Raw genomic sequence first — 18,542 nt, forward strand, 5'->3', positions numbered from 1 at the left:
GCTCCCCTGGTTTCCCTCCCCCCACAACTTACTTGTGGCTCCTGGTGCTGTCCATCCTGGGGAGCAGGCAGAGAAGGATTAACCTGCCTGCCCAGCCACTGACATAGAATCAGATTATATCTTCTCCTTTCTTCAGTCCATTCACACACACATAATGGGTGCATCTACATGTGTAGTTAATGTGCAGTAATATTGCACTGCATTTGAACATGCACCCAGAACTGCAGCATGTTGAGCTAGGTCAGAGCAGCCCTGGATGGCCCTGGAGCTGCTCCAACCCAGCTCAGTGTGCTGTGGAGGGGCTGGCTGGGGCCCAAGGGTGCTTCAGCACAGTGCTAGCCAACAGGCAGCCCTGCACGGAAACACCCTCGTGCCCCATCCAGCCCCCATTATTTTCTACATGTGCAGTGATTGCAGAATAAAAAATTACACCACAGGATAGTACTTGTATTTACAAGTAGTAACCTGTGATGGAGTTAATTAATTTACTCCATCCTAACAGCACTGCACGTATTGCTGCTGAGACATTTACTGAGGACCTAATTAGGCAACTCGGTAGTAAATGTCTCATGTAGATGTGCCAACTAACAATTTTTCTAATTTCTAGTTTCTGACTTAAAGCTTTATTCACTCTAGTGCTTGACAACAAAATAAAGGGAAGTCATAGCTGTAAGAGCTGTTCTTAAAATACAATTAATTATCTATCAAAGCCATTAATTTTAAAAGGCATATTTCTTTGGGGTTCTCCTGTCATATCATACAATACCAGAATGGGAAGCATCCTTTATAAGGCACAATAGGAAAATCCAAGAGAGGGGAAAATGTTAGAAGCTGCAATTTATATAGATACAAGCTTAATATTCACAATTTCTCTCTCTTCCCAGTTCAGCCACTGAATTTATTTAGTGAAACTCAGACTTTATTATTTTCTTCTAAACCAGATGTTGACCCTTAAAATAACAGAGTCCCAGCTTCAGACAAGAGTTTCACCTGTATTGATTGCAAAGCTATACTTACGTACATTCAGTGCTATAAAGTTGAGATATATGAAAGACATAAAACTAACCTTGTGGATCATAGGAAAGTAGGGCTGGAAGAGATCTCCTAAGGTCATCTAGTGATAGTCCAGCCTCTTGCTCAAGACTGGATTGTCCCTAACTAAACCAAGTATATGTCCAACCTGCACATGAAAATTTCAAAGGATGGAGATTTCACGATTTCTTTGCATTCCAAAGCTTGACTACATTTGGACCCTGACCACCTAAATCAAGTAATTTAACAGAGGCAGCCTATGCGCTGTACCCCAATAGCTATACCAGCTACCACTTCTGCATCCACAGCTCTTTGCCAGATTAGCATAATACTCAGCAGAAGAGATATATATAGTTATCCTCACCTTTGAACTTTGATAGCTATGTAAAGGAGATGGATCATGTGCTGGACACAAATCTGATTGCACACAAACCACTATTATGAAGGTATCATAAATACCCTTAGCTTTCTTTGGTCATTGTCCTCCCAAGACTATCATACTTAGATATTTGTTCTAATTGATCCAATTTCACTGATATATAGGTTAACTGATAGGTTGTACTTCTCTCAGTGCAGTACAGCCAGAATGAGGTAAATTTGACTGTAATATTAAAAAATATGTTTTATTTTTCACTTTCTGAAGATGTCATGACAGGGAGCCAGAAGCCCCTGTTCATTAAGGGAAAAGTGTAGTGGGCTAGCCTTGTGGTAGGGAAGTAGCTGAGCAAAAGCCAGCTGCACTGCAACAAGCTTGCTGTGTATAGGGTTACCATATTTCCATGCTCCAAAAAAAAAAAGGACACCTGTTGAGGAGGGGGCTTATCTGATTGTGGGGGGCAGTAATATACCAATGCCCTGCCCCTGCCCAGTCTGTTGCCCCTTACCCCCATGCCAAAGCTTTCCCCTCCCCCAGCCCTGCTGCTGCCTCTCACTTCCAGCCTACAGTAACCTGCCCTCTGGGCCATGCTGGTGCCACCTCACTCCCAACCTGAAGCCCCCCCACCCATCTCTGCTGCTGCCCCTCACTCCTGACCCATAACCCCTTGGTGCTGCCAGTGCCCTATATTCCTGACTCACAACCCTCTGCTTCCCCCAACCCCGTAGTGACTCCCAGCCACCCCGCAAGCAAGGTCACGGGCACACTGCCTAGTGCCACCAAAGGGCACTCCCCTGCACCTGTACCCTGATGGAGGGGCAGGCACCTTCCCTGCACTGCTGAAGCCCCAGCACCTGGACATCTTTTCTCAGTACTGGCAGGCACCCACTGCCCTTCACACCCCCACCCTCCACACACCCTGACACACACACACTCCCCAAATCCTGACCCTACAACCTCAACTCCTCATCAACTTACCTACACCCAGGGCTGCTCCTACCACCCTGCCTGGCTTCATGCCAGCCCCATGTGTATGCACCCTGCCTCCAATTGCACTCCTTTCCACAATTCCTCCTAGCCCCAAGCAACTCCTTGCTAGGGCAACCCAGGAAATGCTGGGAAAAGCATTGACGCTGAGCAGAGTGAAATCTCAGACATTTAATCATATTTTAAAAAATCGCCTGGACAGTGATCAGAGGATCCAAAAAAGAGGACAAGTCTAGGAAAACCTGGATGTATAGTAACCCTAGCTGTGTGGGGCTAAGTCCCAGACAACCCAAGAGAAAAGGCTGCAAGCAGCTGGGTCAAGGGGCAATGGGGAGGGGCCCGTTAAACCCAAAGGGAAACCCCTGTGCTTAATTAGGGAGTCAGCTGACCGGAAGGGGCAGTGCTCCAGGGCATATAAACCCAGCACATGCTGCAGGGCTAGCAGTTTGGCCCTGGAGAGAGAAGGGCTGAGAGACAGCCTGGCAAGCACCAGAGATGCCCATGAGAGCTCAAAAGGGAGGTAGTGCTTGCAGGACAACATAAACCCAGATTGGGGGAGACCATTCACTTGTTTTTGTGTTGTGTTTAAGTTGATACTGGAGGACTAGGTTGTGGCTACAAGAGCAGCACAGAGGCCACAGAAGCACCTGAGAGGCACCCTGCATAGATCCCTGACCCCTACAGGTCTCATAAAGAGGCTGAATGATAAGAAAACAACCTGGCCTAGGTCAGGAACCCAGAAGGCTGAGTGGTACACAAGCAGCCTTGCCTGAGTAAGGGACCCCAGGGGCTGAAGGACCCATTAAGGGTGACATGGAGCTGGGGCCTAGAACCTGAGGTCTGGAGCACTGAACCTAGGCTGAGCAGGGCACAACCACAGAAAAGGGGCTGAAACCAGGAAGGCTGAAACCCCAACAAAGAGTTGAGGCCTAAAGGGGCCAAGTCTCATGGTTATTCAGCACCATCTGTGAGGTATGGGTGTGGCTACAGGGGATGACAGAGACCACAAAAACAGCCAAGGCAGCTGGTGCCCCAACATAGTGACAGGGCCAAGAGGGCCACAGTTTAGTTCTCTAGGGGAAAGACAGACTGGCTGGTTGAGGACCTGAGGCTCACTTTGGGACCCTGGGGCAGCCTCCCTATACTCCATAAGAAACATCAAGGCTTGGCAGGCAAGGTAAAAAGCAGGGAAGTACCCTGAGGACCCAGAGTGGGGCAGGAACCATGTGGCCACCAGGGAGTGCTCCAGCCACTCCGGCAGCCCAGGTCATGCTACAGATGTTTTTAAAGATATAACACTTATGAGGAAGAAGCTTACATCCTTAAAATACAGCATATTTAATCCTGGCCACTTTGATCATCTCAAGACTGTATGAGCAGGTCTTAGCTGGCATAATATGGAAGCAGTATCAAAACTAGATGCAACTACAAATTTTTTCCAAGCTGGCAGTCCTAGAACAGCACTAAAACATGCAAAGGTTTATCCTTTCTCTTCTCTTTACAAGAGGAACAAGATGGTACAGAGAAATTCTGTAACTTAACAGAATTTCAAAGCTTAGAGTTATTGTAGCTTTATGATGACACTAAATAGCATGTGCCATGTTGAATGAAGAAATGCTTGTTTCTGCTTCTGATAAATATGCTTTGTATTTCTCTCTCTGTGGCATGCCCACAGATATTAGGACATAGTAAATACTGATGAAATTTTAATTTTAAAATGGATTCTCTCTGGGATAGTAAGAAGTCTTCTGAAGTAAGAGTTCAAAAGTCTGTACAGATACAGCCCTCTATCTAAGCAATGCAACTCTACTCAGCATGAATCTAAAAAAGAAACTCTCAATTTACATTTGTGTACAAAAAAGACACCTGTGTATCAAACAAAACCAGGAATGTGCACAAAATTAAAAAAATCCAGGGAAAACTGGAATTATCAGACAAATCAACATACCTCTATAACTCTTGAAATACAAACACTGAAGCACTAGGAACCCGAAAGCATAACTGACAGGGTGGACCAAAAGGGGTCCAACTGCACTCCACTTTGATTCCCATTCCACCCAAAGTACAAAATCAACTGCCTGGCAATGGCAGCAATATTTCTATTCAGGCAGAAGTAAGGGAGTCAGCTGAGGTCCTGGCTCATTATAATACATGCAATTCCTTCTAGACGCTCCATTCCCTGCATGTTAAATGATGTCCCTCTCCCCCCCCACCTTTTTTTTTTAATTGTCCCACTAATCAAGCTGTCCTTTGTTCTGCAATTCTGCTGTCTGTTAGATGATCCTGGTAGTTTGGCTCCTATTTCATAGCCCTGCAGACTGCTTTTAATGCTCACTAGAAACATTAACTCAGGTGTAGAAGTACTGCATGCACTGTCAAGATGCTCAAGAAGGCTAGATTTTATTTAATGAATCTGAAAGGGATGTGCACTTATTTCTACTGACTACAGGGCAAATTAAACCTCTTTTGACTGTTTTTGCCTGGTTTGTTCTGTTTTTATACATAATACATGATATAGCAAATATATGCATATTCCAGTGTGGTTCTATTTATTTTTGCTTCAATCTTAAACTGAGTATTATAGCCTGAGGCCCCTAGCCTATTAGTAAAATTTTTAGTTTCTTTTTAACCGGAGAAAAATGTGTGTTGCAGTAATTCACCACACTATCTGCACCCATCTTTTCTAAGTCCTAGATCTGCACATGATAAATGACTATAAACACAAGATTAGAGAAACAATGCCTTTCTCTATTTTCATTTTCTGGTAAATTACTTCAGCAATTGCAGAAGAAGTCAGTAGCAACAACTGAATTTCCAAAATTAGTATGCAATTCATAATGTCATTAATAATAATTGTAAGGAGATTTGCTTATAACATGTGGGTCCAGGCCTCGGCATATGTAAATCAAGGAAACCATGCCAATTATCATACTAACTTAGGGCCAGCCCATGATTTGTAAATGGACTGAGTCCCTTTAGGCCTTTTAAAGCTGTAAAAACTCTTCAAGGCAGTGACACTGGGTGAAATTGTGGTTCCAATACAAATCAACCTCCTACTGAATTCAGTGGGGCCATGCTTTTGCCCCCTTTTCCTCTCCTCTGGGAAATATCTATCAAGCAGGCCTTTGGTGACACAAACACATATGCATGACTGAGGTTAGTGGGCTGACTTTTCAGTCTAACTATGCAAAACTATTTTAATAGCATATGACTGGATTTGTTTCCCTTATTCTTTTCCATGTAGCAAGGCAACTCAGGACTTAGCTATATACCTTTCTGATTCTGAGTTTCACCAGGATTACATACAGCCTAGGAATTAAGAACTTCTCTAATGCCTAGGAGCAAGGTTAAAATGTTGCTGTGCTCCGAGAAGCAACTCCAAAATGGTTTGCTCCGTGTAAGCTATGTACTAGGTCTCTCTTTTTCCAGATGAAAAATGCAAGCAATTGCTTCCTCTAAACAGTCATCCCAAATGAAAGTCAAGGTGGATTCTTTCTGGCTTATCCTCCAGTGATAGTAATAACCATTCTACAAATGAAACTTCAATAAAACTCCCTTGATGATACACAAGCTGAAATAGAATCCAACTCCCTTAACAGTATTGGCCCTGCAGTGTTTAAGACCTGTATAAGAAACAAAACATTAAAAAAAAACCCCACAAGCCAATGACACACATTTTACCACTTAAACAAGCAAATAGAATCAGAAAACACACTGTCAACTAACTGCTGGAATAAGAAAGTTGTCACTTCTACTATGTCACTTTTTAACTATGGTTAAAAACATAATTTGGATAAGGACCAGATTACACTTCTTTACTTTTTGTCCCATTGTAGAGCTAACCAGAAGTAACACAGAGAAACAGATCTGCTTCCATTTGCTATTTCTTGCTATAGCAATGCTATCAGACTCAAACATGATACCCAGATGCAATGATTTATTGGGCAGATATTCACCAATAGGTGCAGAGTACTGGGTCCCCATGCACACGAAACCCATAGATACACGTATAGTTTGGGTGACCCCAGTTGCTCAGAACTCTCAGCTGCAGGTATCCAAAGTGCTCCAAGTTTGCAACCTGTGGAATGGGAATAATAAGACATATGAGAGTATGTTTGCTTATTGTCCAAGGATGCTTTTCCAATAGCCTCTTTTCCCTTATGCAGAGGTGTAAGTGGTGCCCAGGAAGCAAGAGGCGCAGCTGGGTTTAAAGCAATATGTCCCTTATTTTGCTGCCCTCATCTGCCCTACTTAACTTCCTCTAGCCCTACTTTAACCACATGTATGAAAGAAACATAGTGATAAAGATGGAACTTCCCAGTATTATTTGATTCTGCCCTTTCAGCCGGTTATAGTGATGCTGCCTATACAGCTATCTTGATTCAACTCACTAGGGGTCTGCCTGAAAAACAGGCAGAAAGATGAAGTATTAGTAACACCTAAGAGTTACTAAGGAACCATGCCAGAAAGTTTATCCTTGATCATTTTAGCTCCACATTCCTGCTAGCCTACAAAACTGGATTGATTAGCGATGACCAAGTCCTGAAAACATAGGAAAAGGGAGATGTAGTGCCAGAGAGAGAATGAATGAGATATGGGAGACCAAGTCAAAGGAGTCTGGAGAAGTCTACATGCAGGTCTGCTCAACATCATGGGATAGTAAGACCATAGGTGAACCAGAACCACATATTGTCTGATTGCTCTTTTTAATTCTTTGTTTTTACTGTTAAATAAAACTTTAAGACTGCTTGGTCTCTCAACTCGTAGTCACTAAGTTTCAGAACGAAAACTACAAGCACTTTGAAGTCAGCACAAAACCCAGTTATGTATTGGGTACGTGAACAAGTTACTAAACCAGCTAAACGAACACAAGGATTTACAGCGTCAGTAATTCTGTGGTAGCTATCTACACCCACATTCCTACCTCATGGTAAATAAAAGCTAACCCACAGTAGTTTACTTTCTTTTTTCATGGAGGGGTAAAAGGAAGGGGACTACATTACTGCAAGTTAGTTTTTACTCACAACAGGGTAAAAACATGCACGTAAGCAGTTACTGCTGAGCAGTCAGTGTGCTATAAAACCTCACCTTGTTTTACTGCAAAGTAACTTCTCCCCTTGTCCTAGGAGTGAAAGAATTGAAAAATTCCACCTAAGAACGGGTAAATGCCTGGCACTTAAAACCTCTGGGGTGCACTCTGTCCCCTTTGTGGTTTCTCAGAGGTGCTCTAAAACCAGGACAAGCCTGTTTGGAACATAATGGCTCTATCATAATAGGAAGCAATAGTATACTCCCAGTTTGAATGCAAAAGCGTACCTCCAGCTTGAACATTTGGTTAGGGGATCCATCCTTGTCATAGACAAACTCCCCTAAGAAGGTTCTCTCCTCTTCAAAATCTTCTTTCATTCCCTGAAAGGATCAACAATAAAGGGATTTATTATCAGTAATGCCAAGGCCAGAGGTGATAATAGCATCTATAGTCTAGCATATTATGTCCCAAAACCCAGAGTATACTGGGGGACAGTGGGAAAGTCTCAGATTCATTAACCAGCTCCCTGAAAGAATCAGCAAAGGTTGATTTTGCTATAATAGGTAAGGAAGTAACTCACATAGATGGCAAAATTCTTCGGAGCACTGGGTATCTCTTCTGTCAGGGAGTCTGTCTTAGAAATATGATCCAATGCCACAGCAGCAGGACAGATTACTTTGGACAGCTTAATCACAACGTACCCTTGAGATCCACACAGCGCCCAGCAATTCCCAGGGCTATTATCTCTCTGGAATCCAAAACACAACATAAAATAAGTGTCCATATTTTGGAAAACAAAATGATCCCATATTGAAAGCAAATGGTTCTTAGGGCAAAGGAGTCCAAAAATATGAGTGCTATGATGGGCAAGTGTTTGCTGGAGTAGAAGGGTTGCTGGCATTTTTTAAATAATGTTGATGGGAGTTTCTCTAGAAGTGCTGAAAGTGCCAAAGGCCTGCCACATTTGGGCTTTCAGTACTGCTAACACTGATGGATCTGAACTAGTCTTAGGCATGCTGGGAGTTTTTAAGCAAATCTCATTAAAGCCTGTAAGACTAAGTGCATAGGTACATGATTTTTCCATCCTCAGTGCCTATCACATAAATTGCCTTGGATGGTTAGGCCTATTATAAAGTGAAGTTGAGGATGCTTTGTGAATAGCTATCAGAAATTCAGTCTGAAGTAAATATTACTAGCCAGGTTCCCTGTGGAATTAGCTGAGGCAGACTGACACCGTAGTGATCTGGCTCATTGGTACTGGCTGTGGCAATTTTAAGCCTGAGTTCCACTTTTGGGTCTGACAATTTACTATAAATGTCAAAACTTTTTACCAGCCCTCATAGCAGAAGTAGGCTAGGCTGTGCTGTGCTGTAAAGTTGTCACCAATTCAGCTACAGACTGAATATATGCAAATCGTGTGCAATGTGAATTGAGTGAGACAGATTTATGTTAGGCCCAGTTACCTTGGCCTCAGCCACTTCCTATTTTAACTCAATAATGGGGCTACCCAATCATCCAGTTATTTTTAAAAATAATTCTTCATTTACCAGCACAAAATGAAAAGCACAATTAAAAAAAAAAAAGACACTGAGCTGCTTTCCCAAAAAACCTGTTTTTAAATGACAGTCTGTGGTTTTTGTCACTTTTCAAAATTTAAGCATCTAAAAACAGGCAATGCATGGTTAAGGGCACTACAGCTCTCATACACGTTCTTATCAAATAAGAAATAGGTTCTTCATCACAACAACCTTAATTCAGAACAGCAATAATGGAAGTAGGCATGTAATGTTATCACAATTCAATGTTACAAACTTTTCTAGTTGTATTACACACACAAGGTTATTCTCAAAAGACACCAATTATTGGCATTTTATCAGGTTCATTCAGTATTACTCCCAAAACTATATATAGATTCTGAAATCAAATCAGCTTATTAAAAGGAGCACATTGAAAAAGTGCAGTGCACATTAGTAAGAACTAAGGACGTTGAGCTAGTTAATTTCAGATTTCTTTCTTATTAAACTAATATTGTTTTTCTTGTGACAGGATCAGAGACCAGGGGTGGCCAGGATACCACCCCCTGTTAACCACTCAACCCCTGCCCCCTACTCCAGCTCCCCAAGGTACCCTCCATTTCTACCTCGCCTGCACGCTTTGATGTTATTTGTAAGGTTTCGAAAGGCTGCCCGAGGGCCCCAGAGTGGACCCAGTCTAGCTCCACCTTGCCCCTTGGGACTCTATGCTATGGTCCTCCTGGCCCTATTAGTGCCTCAGGGTACCAGTTGCCTTATGGGCTATTCCAGGGGTTGTCAACCAGGGGCAGGCATACCCCTGGGGTAGATGTGAAGGCCCTAAGGGGTATCGTCCCAGGAGCAGGGCCAGTGGGGTGCAAGGGCAGTGGCATCCCTCTGCAGGCCGCACCAGCACCAGCCAGCCAGCCAGATGCAGGGGAGGGGGAAAGCTCATACGCAGCGACCACTGCCGCCACCCACCACTCCGTGCTGCTGCCACTTCATCAAATGTATGATGTTACACTGTCATATTAAACAGACTTACCTGTTTTTACTCATTTCATTTTGAATAAAGTAAAAGATTGCTCTAAGAAATTCTGCTTTGATGTGATTCAACCCTGGCCTAGCATTTACATTCATTTCCTTTTGACCCTGTCTAAAGATATTTGAGAGGGTTTGCCATTTATCTTCTACCTTGCTGTCAAGACACAAGTTAGCAGGCTCTCCATTTCCCTAGCAACTGTTAGTGACATCATAAACACAAAGTGGCTCAGAGAGATGCTACACTCAATGAAGGTGTGATATTCTAGGATAGGAGAATTGGCTGGCTGCCTCTTCTCTACCACTGTGCCTGCCTACTATAAATAGAACTTCTGAGATTAATTTAAAACACCCTTGAGGCCTCATCCCTTTTCAATGGTAGGGGTGAAGATAATCTCTCTCTCTCTTTCCACTCGTATCCCAATCTTCAGGCTGGTCTTCTAAGGAATGTTTTTAAAGTAATATTCATATTTGGTCCTGGCATAGCTGTCAGCAAAGACCCAGCAACAAGTCTTGTTTCTATTCATATTGCTGTTGCTAATATAAACATCTCGTTTAATCTGTACATCAGTTTAATCTGCTGGAGAAGTATGGTTTGCCTCTTACTGTCCAGAAAAAAATGTACTTTTGCTAAATCATCAGAAGGATTCTTTTGGGAGTGGGGAAGGGAAGAGCAAACCCATAGAAGATGACAGAGATACGTAGTTTCATGGCATTCCTACCTGGAGAATCACATCTGGAGAGCGGACATATTCCCAACAAAGTGTAAACAAACAAATAAATGCTCCTGTCCTATAGCTTTCACTGTGTTTCACAATACAAGCACCTGCAAAAAATATAGATTTGGTTAAGGGTGTTTTCTCCTTCCAAAAGTACTAGATGCATAATGAACAGCTCCAAAATATAACAAACCCCTCAACTACACAATTTGTGTACAAAATAGATGCATAATTATTCCCTAGTGCAAAGAGGCTTCCAAAATGTCACCTGCAAGCCACCTGTAACCTGCAAAGAAAGCATTTGTTTGCAGTCCACAAAGTTAATGGCAGCCATCTATAATAAAACTAGCTCCTCAGCAAGGCTATAGTCATTAACAGTTCAGTAGTAACCAACTGACAAACCTTAGCAGCAGCCCTATGGTCCAATATTAAGGATAAATTAAATGACCTTTGTACTGGACTTAGTAAGGCATCTGGCTGCCCTTCTCCCACCACCCTTTCTCTTCCCCCAAAATGGATTTCAATGTGCAAAATGTTTTGAGAGATGCTCAATTATGTGAGCTGGCCCAACATGCCCACTGGCTCAACACACCTGCAAGAAAAGTCAGCTGCTTAAGTCCCATGAATTTAATGATGCTAAATCACTGGTGGCCAGTCAATGGCTTGCATGCCACAAGTGGCACAGACACCTGGCATATTTGATACACAAGCTCCAGAAACAGAGTGAAAGGGCAGCAGGAGTTGGAGTAGCATGGCGATCAGAGCAGCACTCAGGGAAAGGCAATGGTGATCAAAGTGGCAGTCAGGAAGGGGACAGAAGCAGAGGGCCAGTACTGACGTAAGCATGTGGACCCAGGGGAATCCATGGAATTCTGTTGCCACTGGAACAAGACAACACTGAACTCAACAGCACTGGACAATAGTGGTGGCTGGTTATTAGACTGCCACTATCCTTTACTTTGGACTTTACTTTGAACTATCCTTTACTTTGGACTTAACTTGTGGCACAGTTGCAAAAAGGGTTGCTCAACACTGTGCTAACCTCCCCACTGTGGACACCCTCCCCCCTGGGGTCAACTGGCTGCTGGGGGACTCCACCGCTCGTTGACTGGCCACTAGGGGACTCCTTCGTTCTCAACCAGCTGCTCGGGGTACACTGACCCAAAAAGGTCGGAAACCCCTGTCCTAGGCTTTAGCTATGTAAAGCGCATTATATTACCTCCGCTAAACAAAAGGATGACACTGCAGATTAATTTTGTTACATGACCCCACCCAGCATGGTGTCTCATTCATTAAGTCACTCTCCCTGTCCAAAACTTTGGGAACCCTTGCATTCATGCATACAGAGAATAGACGTTGTGGTCCAATTTACAGATAGACCTTGTAGCCATACTAACAGATAACATGCTTATACATATCTTCTAGTGAGATACAGTAATTATCCCTCACTACGGAACAGTAGGAAGGCAGAGCAAAGAGTTTTGTACAACTGAACATTTTTATTTTAATTTGGTTTACCTGATGACTTCAGAGCAAAATCCTCCCCGTGAATGGGATCATTGCCATGTATCCAACTGCTCACTGACCCTAATGGATACTGTGAAAGAGATACAATGTTAGGGAACTCTGTACAGAATCAGAGAGAGGCACTTCCAAGACTCTGTAACTAGCAGTATGGTGTAAGTGCCACTAATTTCCCTGTTTGCTCAAACGTGCCACAAGGAGGTTAGGGACTGAATATTTCATATGCCCTGGACCTTGTCCAATGTATAGGGGTATTCCAAGGTAAGGAGTTAAGTATAATGGTGGGAGAGAGCATTGCCATTACTTCTACAGTGCCTATTCTTAGGGATAAATCTGACTTCAGCCTCTAGGGCAGGGATTGATTGGTGGTCTGAATCCAATCCAGGGAACCATTGGATCCAGCCTGCAGAGCTGAAAGGCTTTGGGAGCTTTCCAGTAGCAGGGGGCTTTGACTATTCTGTGGTTGGGAGAAGCTGCAGCTGCAGTCCGATCCCAGTGCCAGACCACCTCAGACCTGAGTTGGGTCATTTTGGACTGCAGCTTTAAAAAAAAAAAAAAAGAAGTTGCTCTTGGGGATAGCCTCTTAATCAAAAACCTTATATAGAATTTAATAAGTGACACCCTTATGATTCTCAGTTATTCTAAAAATCTATAGACTTCAATAAAGAATTATGTCTGCTGTATAGATGCTGTGAGCCATCCAATAGCAAACATTTAATTCTATCAGATGATATAATTCTCAATTAAATTCTTAAGGAAGGCTAAGATGCTTGTACAAATGCAATAGTTGGCTCTAGAAATTTTCCATGAGGGTGGATTTGACATTTTTCACTTTTAAAATCAACATAAGTTTAATGAAAGCCGGAGGAAGTTTAAGGATGTAAATTTGCTATGAAGAATTTCAGAAGCAGAAACATTTTGGTTGTCTAGGGACTGTCCATAGCAATAAGCTGTCCAGGACAACTGCCCCATGAAAGTTCTCCAGTAACCAACATTTTATTCTTCTGGATTTAAATCTATTCTTCAAAGTAGGGCTGTCCTATTTGAGTGTCTCAAAGCCAGAGGGCCCCCAGCCACACTGCACTAGCTGTACAACCCCTACATTGCAGCTATGTGGGCTGCTCTCTGTGTCACACCATGCATCAGAGGCCCTCCCCTCTCATTCTCACCCCCTACTGCAATGCCCTCAGAAGAGCATTATTATTACCATTAGGAATAAATTGGCCCTGTCTGTCATGCTGTGCCATGCCATGCTGTGCGGGTCCCCTGAGCCACTTGGTTGTAGGCTCCCTTGGCCCTTTTAATTGCACAGCCCCACTCCATCTCACCCCACCTTCAGGGGTGGGGGCAGGCAACAGAAGCTGAAGAAGGGAGGAGGAGCCCAAAGATGCCAGTAGCAGCTTTGGAGGCGGGGGGGGGCGGAGGCAGGAAGCAGTCCCCAGGCCAGGAGTCCAGGGGACTGTAAGTTAACTCCTTAGGAGCCAGATGTGACCTGTGGGCCACCAGCTGGACAGCCCTGCTCTCAGACAAAAACAAAGCACAACCGCAACCCCATACTGTCTGGTTCTCACTTTCTTTCTTGCCCAGTGTTGATGCCAATAGGCTTTTACTAAAGTGTCTACTTGAATCTGCAGCTCAGCAGCCTGTTCTTGGAAGGAGACAAGTTCCTGCTGAAGGTGTTGCTGGAGAATCACATTCTGGTGTCTCAAAAGAACAATGAGCAGGTATCAGAACAATGAGCAGGTATCAGGAAATGCCATTTCAGACTATAAAGTTACACAGAACATGTATTACACTCCCCAAAGCTCAATAACACAGAGAGGGGCAGGGAGAAGATGCTTCAGCACATGCATGGAGGAAGAGAGATGATCTAGTTCCAAAGTCTGATCCACTTATATCAAGGGGAATCAGGTCTGAGGTCCCAGAGCTTGTTCTTTTATTTTGAAGGAGTTCCCAAGTACATGGCAGAGCACCTCTACCAAGGACCACAAACCTGGTAGTCTACATAAAGTCTTCCCTTATGCCCCAGTCCTCTCCCAGGCCATCTTCTTCACTGCAGATTCATGGAAAGAGCTGCCTACAGAGAAAGCATAAGTCTCTTTTATCCTGGGCTATCATTCAGGTATCTGAATGCCATGTAGATGAGCCCACTGAATCTCTCTTTCCCCTCTGCAGCAGTACGGCTGTTGCCACAGTCAAGTCTCAAATCAAGAAACACAAACTGAATGGAGCTGACCTCAGCCAGAGATCATCTCTCCCTGGGCCATACAAAAACAGCTGAGCAAGAGATCTTAACCAGTAGCAGTAAGCAAAGCCCTTCAAGGAATCCCTTTTACCTCAGCTTCAACTGCACCTGCTGTTTGCTGGCCTCTAAGTGCAAGTGAAAGCCATGCCCAATTGCTATTAAAGAAATAGAAGCTAGGTTAGTGGTTTCCTGTCTGTCAGCAGGTAGATATGTAGTATACAGTTATGCAGCTGCGCAAAATATTGCTCATGTTCTAAATTTATGAACTACAACATTAAAAGAATATTTGTTTTAGATTTATAAGAGTGCTCTGAAACGTATCTCAGACAGTGCACAAAATTTTCAATTTTTTAATTCTTTTACAGCAAACCAAAAAAAACAATAACTCAGCCCCTAAAGTCATATTAATCTATTAATGAAGTAAACCCATAACTGTAAAAAAGGATTTAAAATTAAAATGAAGCCATAGTTGCCCAGACCAAGAATTTTGGGGCTGATATTCACCAGAGATAAATCATTCAGTCTTGACACAGCCCAGCTCACCACTTGTGACTAAGCTAGAGCACATTTTTTAGCAGTATATCCAGTCTTGAATTAAAGACTTCAGATAACAGAGAAGAATACATAACACACCTCAGCAAATTGTTTAAAAAATTAATTATTCTGGCTGTTAAAAAAAAAAGGCATGCCTTATTCCTAGCCTGAGTTTATCAGTTTCCAGCCTCTGGGTCCTGTTACAACTGCCTGCTAAATTAAAGAAACTTCTACTGTTAGAAGTCATCTCCATATTACACTTACTTATAAATAGATCATGATGAAGCCAACTCTTGATGTTCACTTTGATAAATAAATAGACTAAGCTTTTCAAGTCATTCACTGCAAGGCTAGTTTTCTGGACTTAAAACCAGTCCTATAGTTCATTGGAGACCCTTATCCCCTGTAGCTCATTGGAGACCCTTGCTCTCTACATCCCTTTTTTGGAAGTGCAGACATCAGAAATAGACATAGTATTCCAATAATAGCCTCACCAATGCTTAATGTAGAAATAATCTCTCAGGTGTCACTTTATATTCCCCTACTTATAAATCCAAACCCAATGAAGTGCAATGTATAGTTATCCTGTCCCCCATATTAATTGTCTTTTTCAAAGCATTGCACAAAGCTGCTCGCACTTGATTACTTATATGGCCTTGTACACATGGGTGACTGGTGCCTCCCGAGTCTGGAGGGGCACCAGATCGCTGATGGGGGGGTCCCCCAGCAGCCTATCACCAGCTGGGGGAGGGTCTGCACAGGCCAATCACTGACAGGGGGTGGGAGGGGGTCCCCCAGCAGCTGATCACCGAGCCAGCAGAGAAACCAGAAATGTGCACTTCCACCAGCTGGCGCTTCCAGGGGATACACAGCTGATCTCAGGGGGTGCACATGCACCCATGTGCACCCCATACAAATCACCAATGCTTGTACAGGCATTTGGTTTCTCCTGGGAAAGAAACCACAAGTGTACAGATGTTGAGGTTTTTTCTCCCAGAATTTTCTCCTGGGACAGCATATGTCTGTACATGCTGTGACTTCTCTCAGAAAAGAACATAGTGCCCCAGCATCTCTTCCTCCCCACCTCCACCTGTGCCTCCCCAGGGATACAATTTGTCCTTTGCTGAACTCTGCTGCTCCAACAGGGAGCAGAACATGCCCCCTTTACAATTTCCACATTGTTCTACGAGAAGATGCAGGCTGAGCATGGGCAGTCAGAGTCAAGCAATCAGGGCTGCCTTATGCATTGCTGCCATCTGTCACCAGGCAAACTAAGGGAGCCTGCAGAGCACACTGAGATGCATGCACAGCTGGCCTTGCAGCATCAGCACTGCATGCTCCCCATTTTTCAGGGCCTTGGAATATGAATGCCTGTAGACTCAGCTCTGGGTAAGTTTTTCTAGCAGGAGAATTCTCCCAGATGATTTCGATGTTTGCAAAGCCCTAGTTTGCTTATTCAGATGTCATAATGACCTAAAGTTACCAATACCTGTCAGCTTCCCAATTGACCAGATTTTAGTGGGCACATATCCCTATTAGAAAAAACAATCAACAAATATCCAAGAACTGTACTGACCAGGGAGGTTAGCATGCACTCTCACTAGAAAAATCCATTATTTTACATAAGGGGTGAGGTTATTTAGAATGGCAATATAGATTACAGCTGCTGTATCTGCTTTATGTGTAAAAGGAAGACTGAATTTCCTAGAAGTTCCCTCAATGCCAAATTCAATAATCATAAATACACACACATACCACATGACGTACAGAGTATATGTGTCTGTGTGCATGCACGCGTGTGCATGTGTGCTCTCTCTCTCTCACACACACACACACACGTAAAAAGTTTAGACCGGCTCTCAGATTCTTAGGACTCACCAAAAACGATGCCCAACAGGAATATTACTGCCAAAAGAACAACCATCTTCTTGACTGATATAGAGTGCTCCTCTGAGGGGAAAAAAAATCCTAAGTAGAAATCATTTCAATTACTATTTTACAATCTTTGTTCTTAGAACTGGAAACCAAAAATCATTAAAGGGCCAACAACAGAAGAATGTGCTCAGACTAACTGTGCAGGATATCATGCAGTTGCACAGGAAATCCATCATTTGCACGAGAACAGAGCCTGGCTACCTTTCCAACTTTTGTCTGGTAGGTTAAGTGGCAAGAACAGATCTCATAATGCCTAGAGCTGCATAGTAGTATCTTCTGAAAGGAGGTACAGAACAGTTTCTCAGCCTTCTGTTGCCATAGTGGCTACAGAGCACAATTTTCATACTGATGGTAGGAAAGACAATCACAGAATATAGTTGGTATTCATTACTGCTATGAGGCAGTGGTTCTCAAACTTTCTAGAGTTAGGACAGCCTTCCATTACTGTTTTGAATTTGGCATCTTTTCAATTGACAGCCACTGTTGTATTGCCTCAGCTTACCAAGTAACTCCTTATAAAATAAGTAGTTTACTAGACTCTTAACATTTTCCTTTTCCCACAGCAGCATAAGACAGCAGCAATGCAACTCCTGGCTCCCGTTCACCTTCATGTTAATTAAAACCACCCTCACCTGCAACAGGTTTGATTTTTCTGTTGCTTACACAAGAAATTTTCAATGGGTGTGTCTACATGTGCTTTTGTGTGCATCTAAACTTGATGCCCATTAAATGTGCCCATTTAATGCGCATTAAAACAATCTAAGCATGTATCCACAGGTGCACACACTAATGCAAATTAACACAGATGTGCTGACAGACTTGGGACTCAAGTTAGTCCAAAGTGAATGAACACACTGTTTATGCATATTAGCATGTCTACACGTTGGTTAATGTGATTTAACTCTTTGCACATAAATTTGATACCTGCCTTACACAGGTATCGAATTTAGCCTTAGAATAGACTTAAAATGCCATTTTTAAGGTGCATTAAGGGTGCACACATGTACACATGTGCCCTTTACAGACCTTATGATAAAAGGCTGAGAGCCATGGGACCCTTCAGCCTGGAAAAGTGCAGGCTCGGGGGGATCTGATGGCCACCTATAAGTTTATCAGGTGCTCACCAGGATCTGGGGGAACGTCTGTTCACCAGAGCACCCCAGGGGATGACAAGGTCAAACAGTCACAAACTCCTTCATGACCATTTCAGGCTGGACATAAGGAAGAACAGCTTTACAGTCTAAGCCCCCAAGGTCTGGAATAGACTGCCGCTGGGAGGTGGTTCAAACACCTACTTCGAACGCCTTCAAGACAAATTTGGATCTTTATCTTGCTGGGATCCAAGATGTCATATATCTTGACTTCAAAAAAGCCTTTAGCTGGTATCCCATGATCACCTCTTGGCAAAACTAGCCAACTGCAGCCTTGGGTCCACCATGATCTGCTGGCTGGGAAATTGGCCCCGTGGTCAGACCCAGAGGGTAGTAATTGATGGAAGTCACTCATCATGGTGTCCTGTGACCAGGGGGGTCCCCCAAGGCTCTGTCCTTGGACCCATATTGTTCAACATCTTCATTAATGATGTGGACATTGGAGTCAGGAGTGGACT

The 18,542-nt window shown here is 43.4% G+C and overlaps 1 protein-coding gene across 1 annotated transcript; it reads right to left on the reverse strand.

Moving 5' to 3' along the window:
* Positions 1-6,347: 6,347 nt before the first annotated feature.
* Positions 6,348-11,029, reverse strand: LOC109322471 (SUN domain-containing protein 2-like). The gene is made up of 5 exons (XM_019553523.1): positions 10,964-11,029; positions 10,699-10,851; positions 8,005-8,172; positions 7,712-7,804; positions 6,348-6,473 (listed from the first exon to the last, which is right to left on the reverse strand). The coding sequence occupies exons 1-5, from the start codon at positions 11,027-11,029 to the stop codon at positions 6,348-6,350; spliced, it is 606 nt and encodes a 201-aa protein (XP_019409068.1).
* Positions 11,030-18,542: the final 7,513 nt, after the last annotated feature.

This window comes from Crocodylus porosus, unplaced genomic scaffold, assembly GCF_001723895.1.
Source record: "Crocodylus porosus isolate Cpor-Errol unplaced genomic scaffold, CroPor_comp1, whole genome shotgun sequence".
Taxonomy (NCBI): domain Eukaryota; kingdom Metazoa; phylum Chordata; order Crocodylia; family Crocodylidae; genus Crocodylus; species Crocodylus porosus.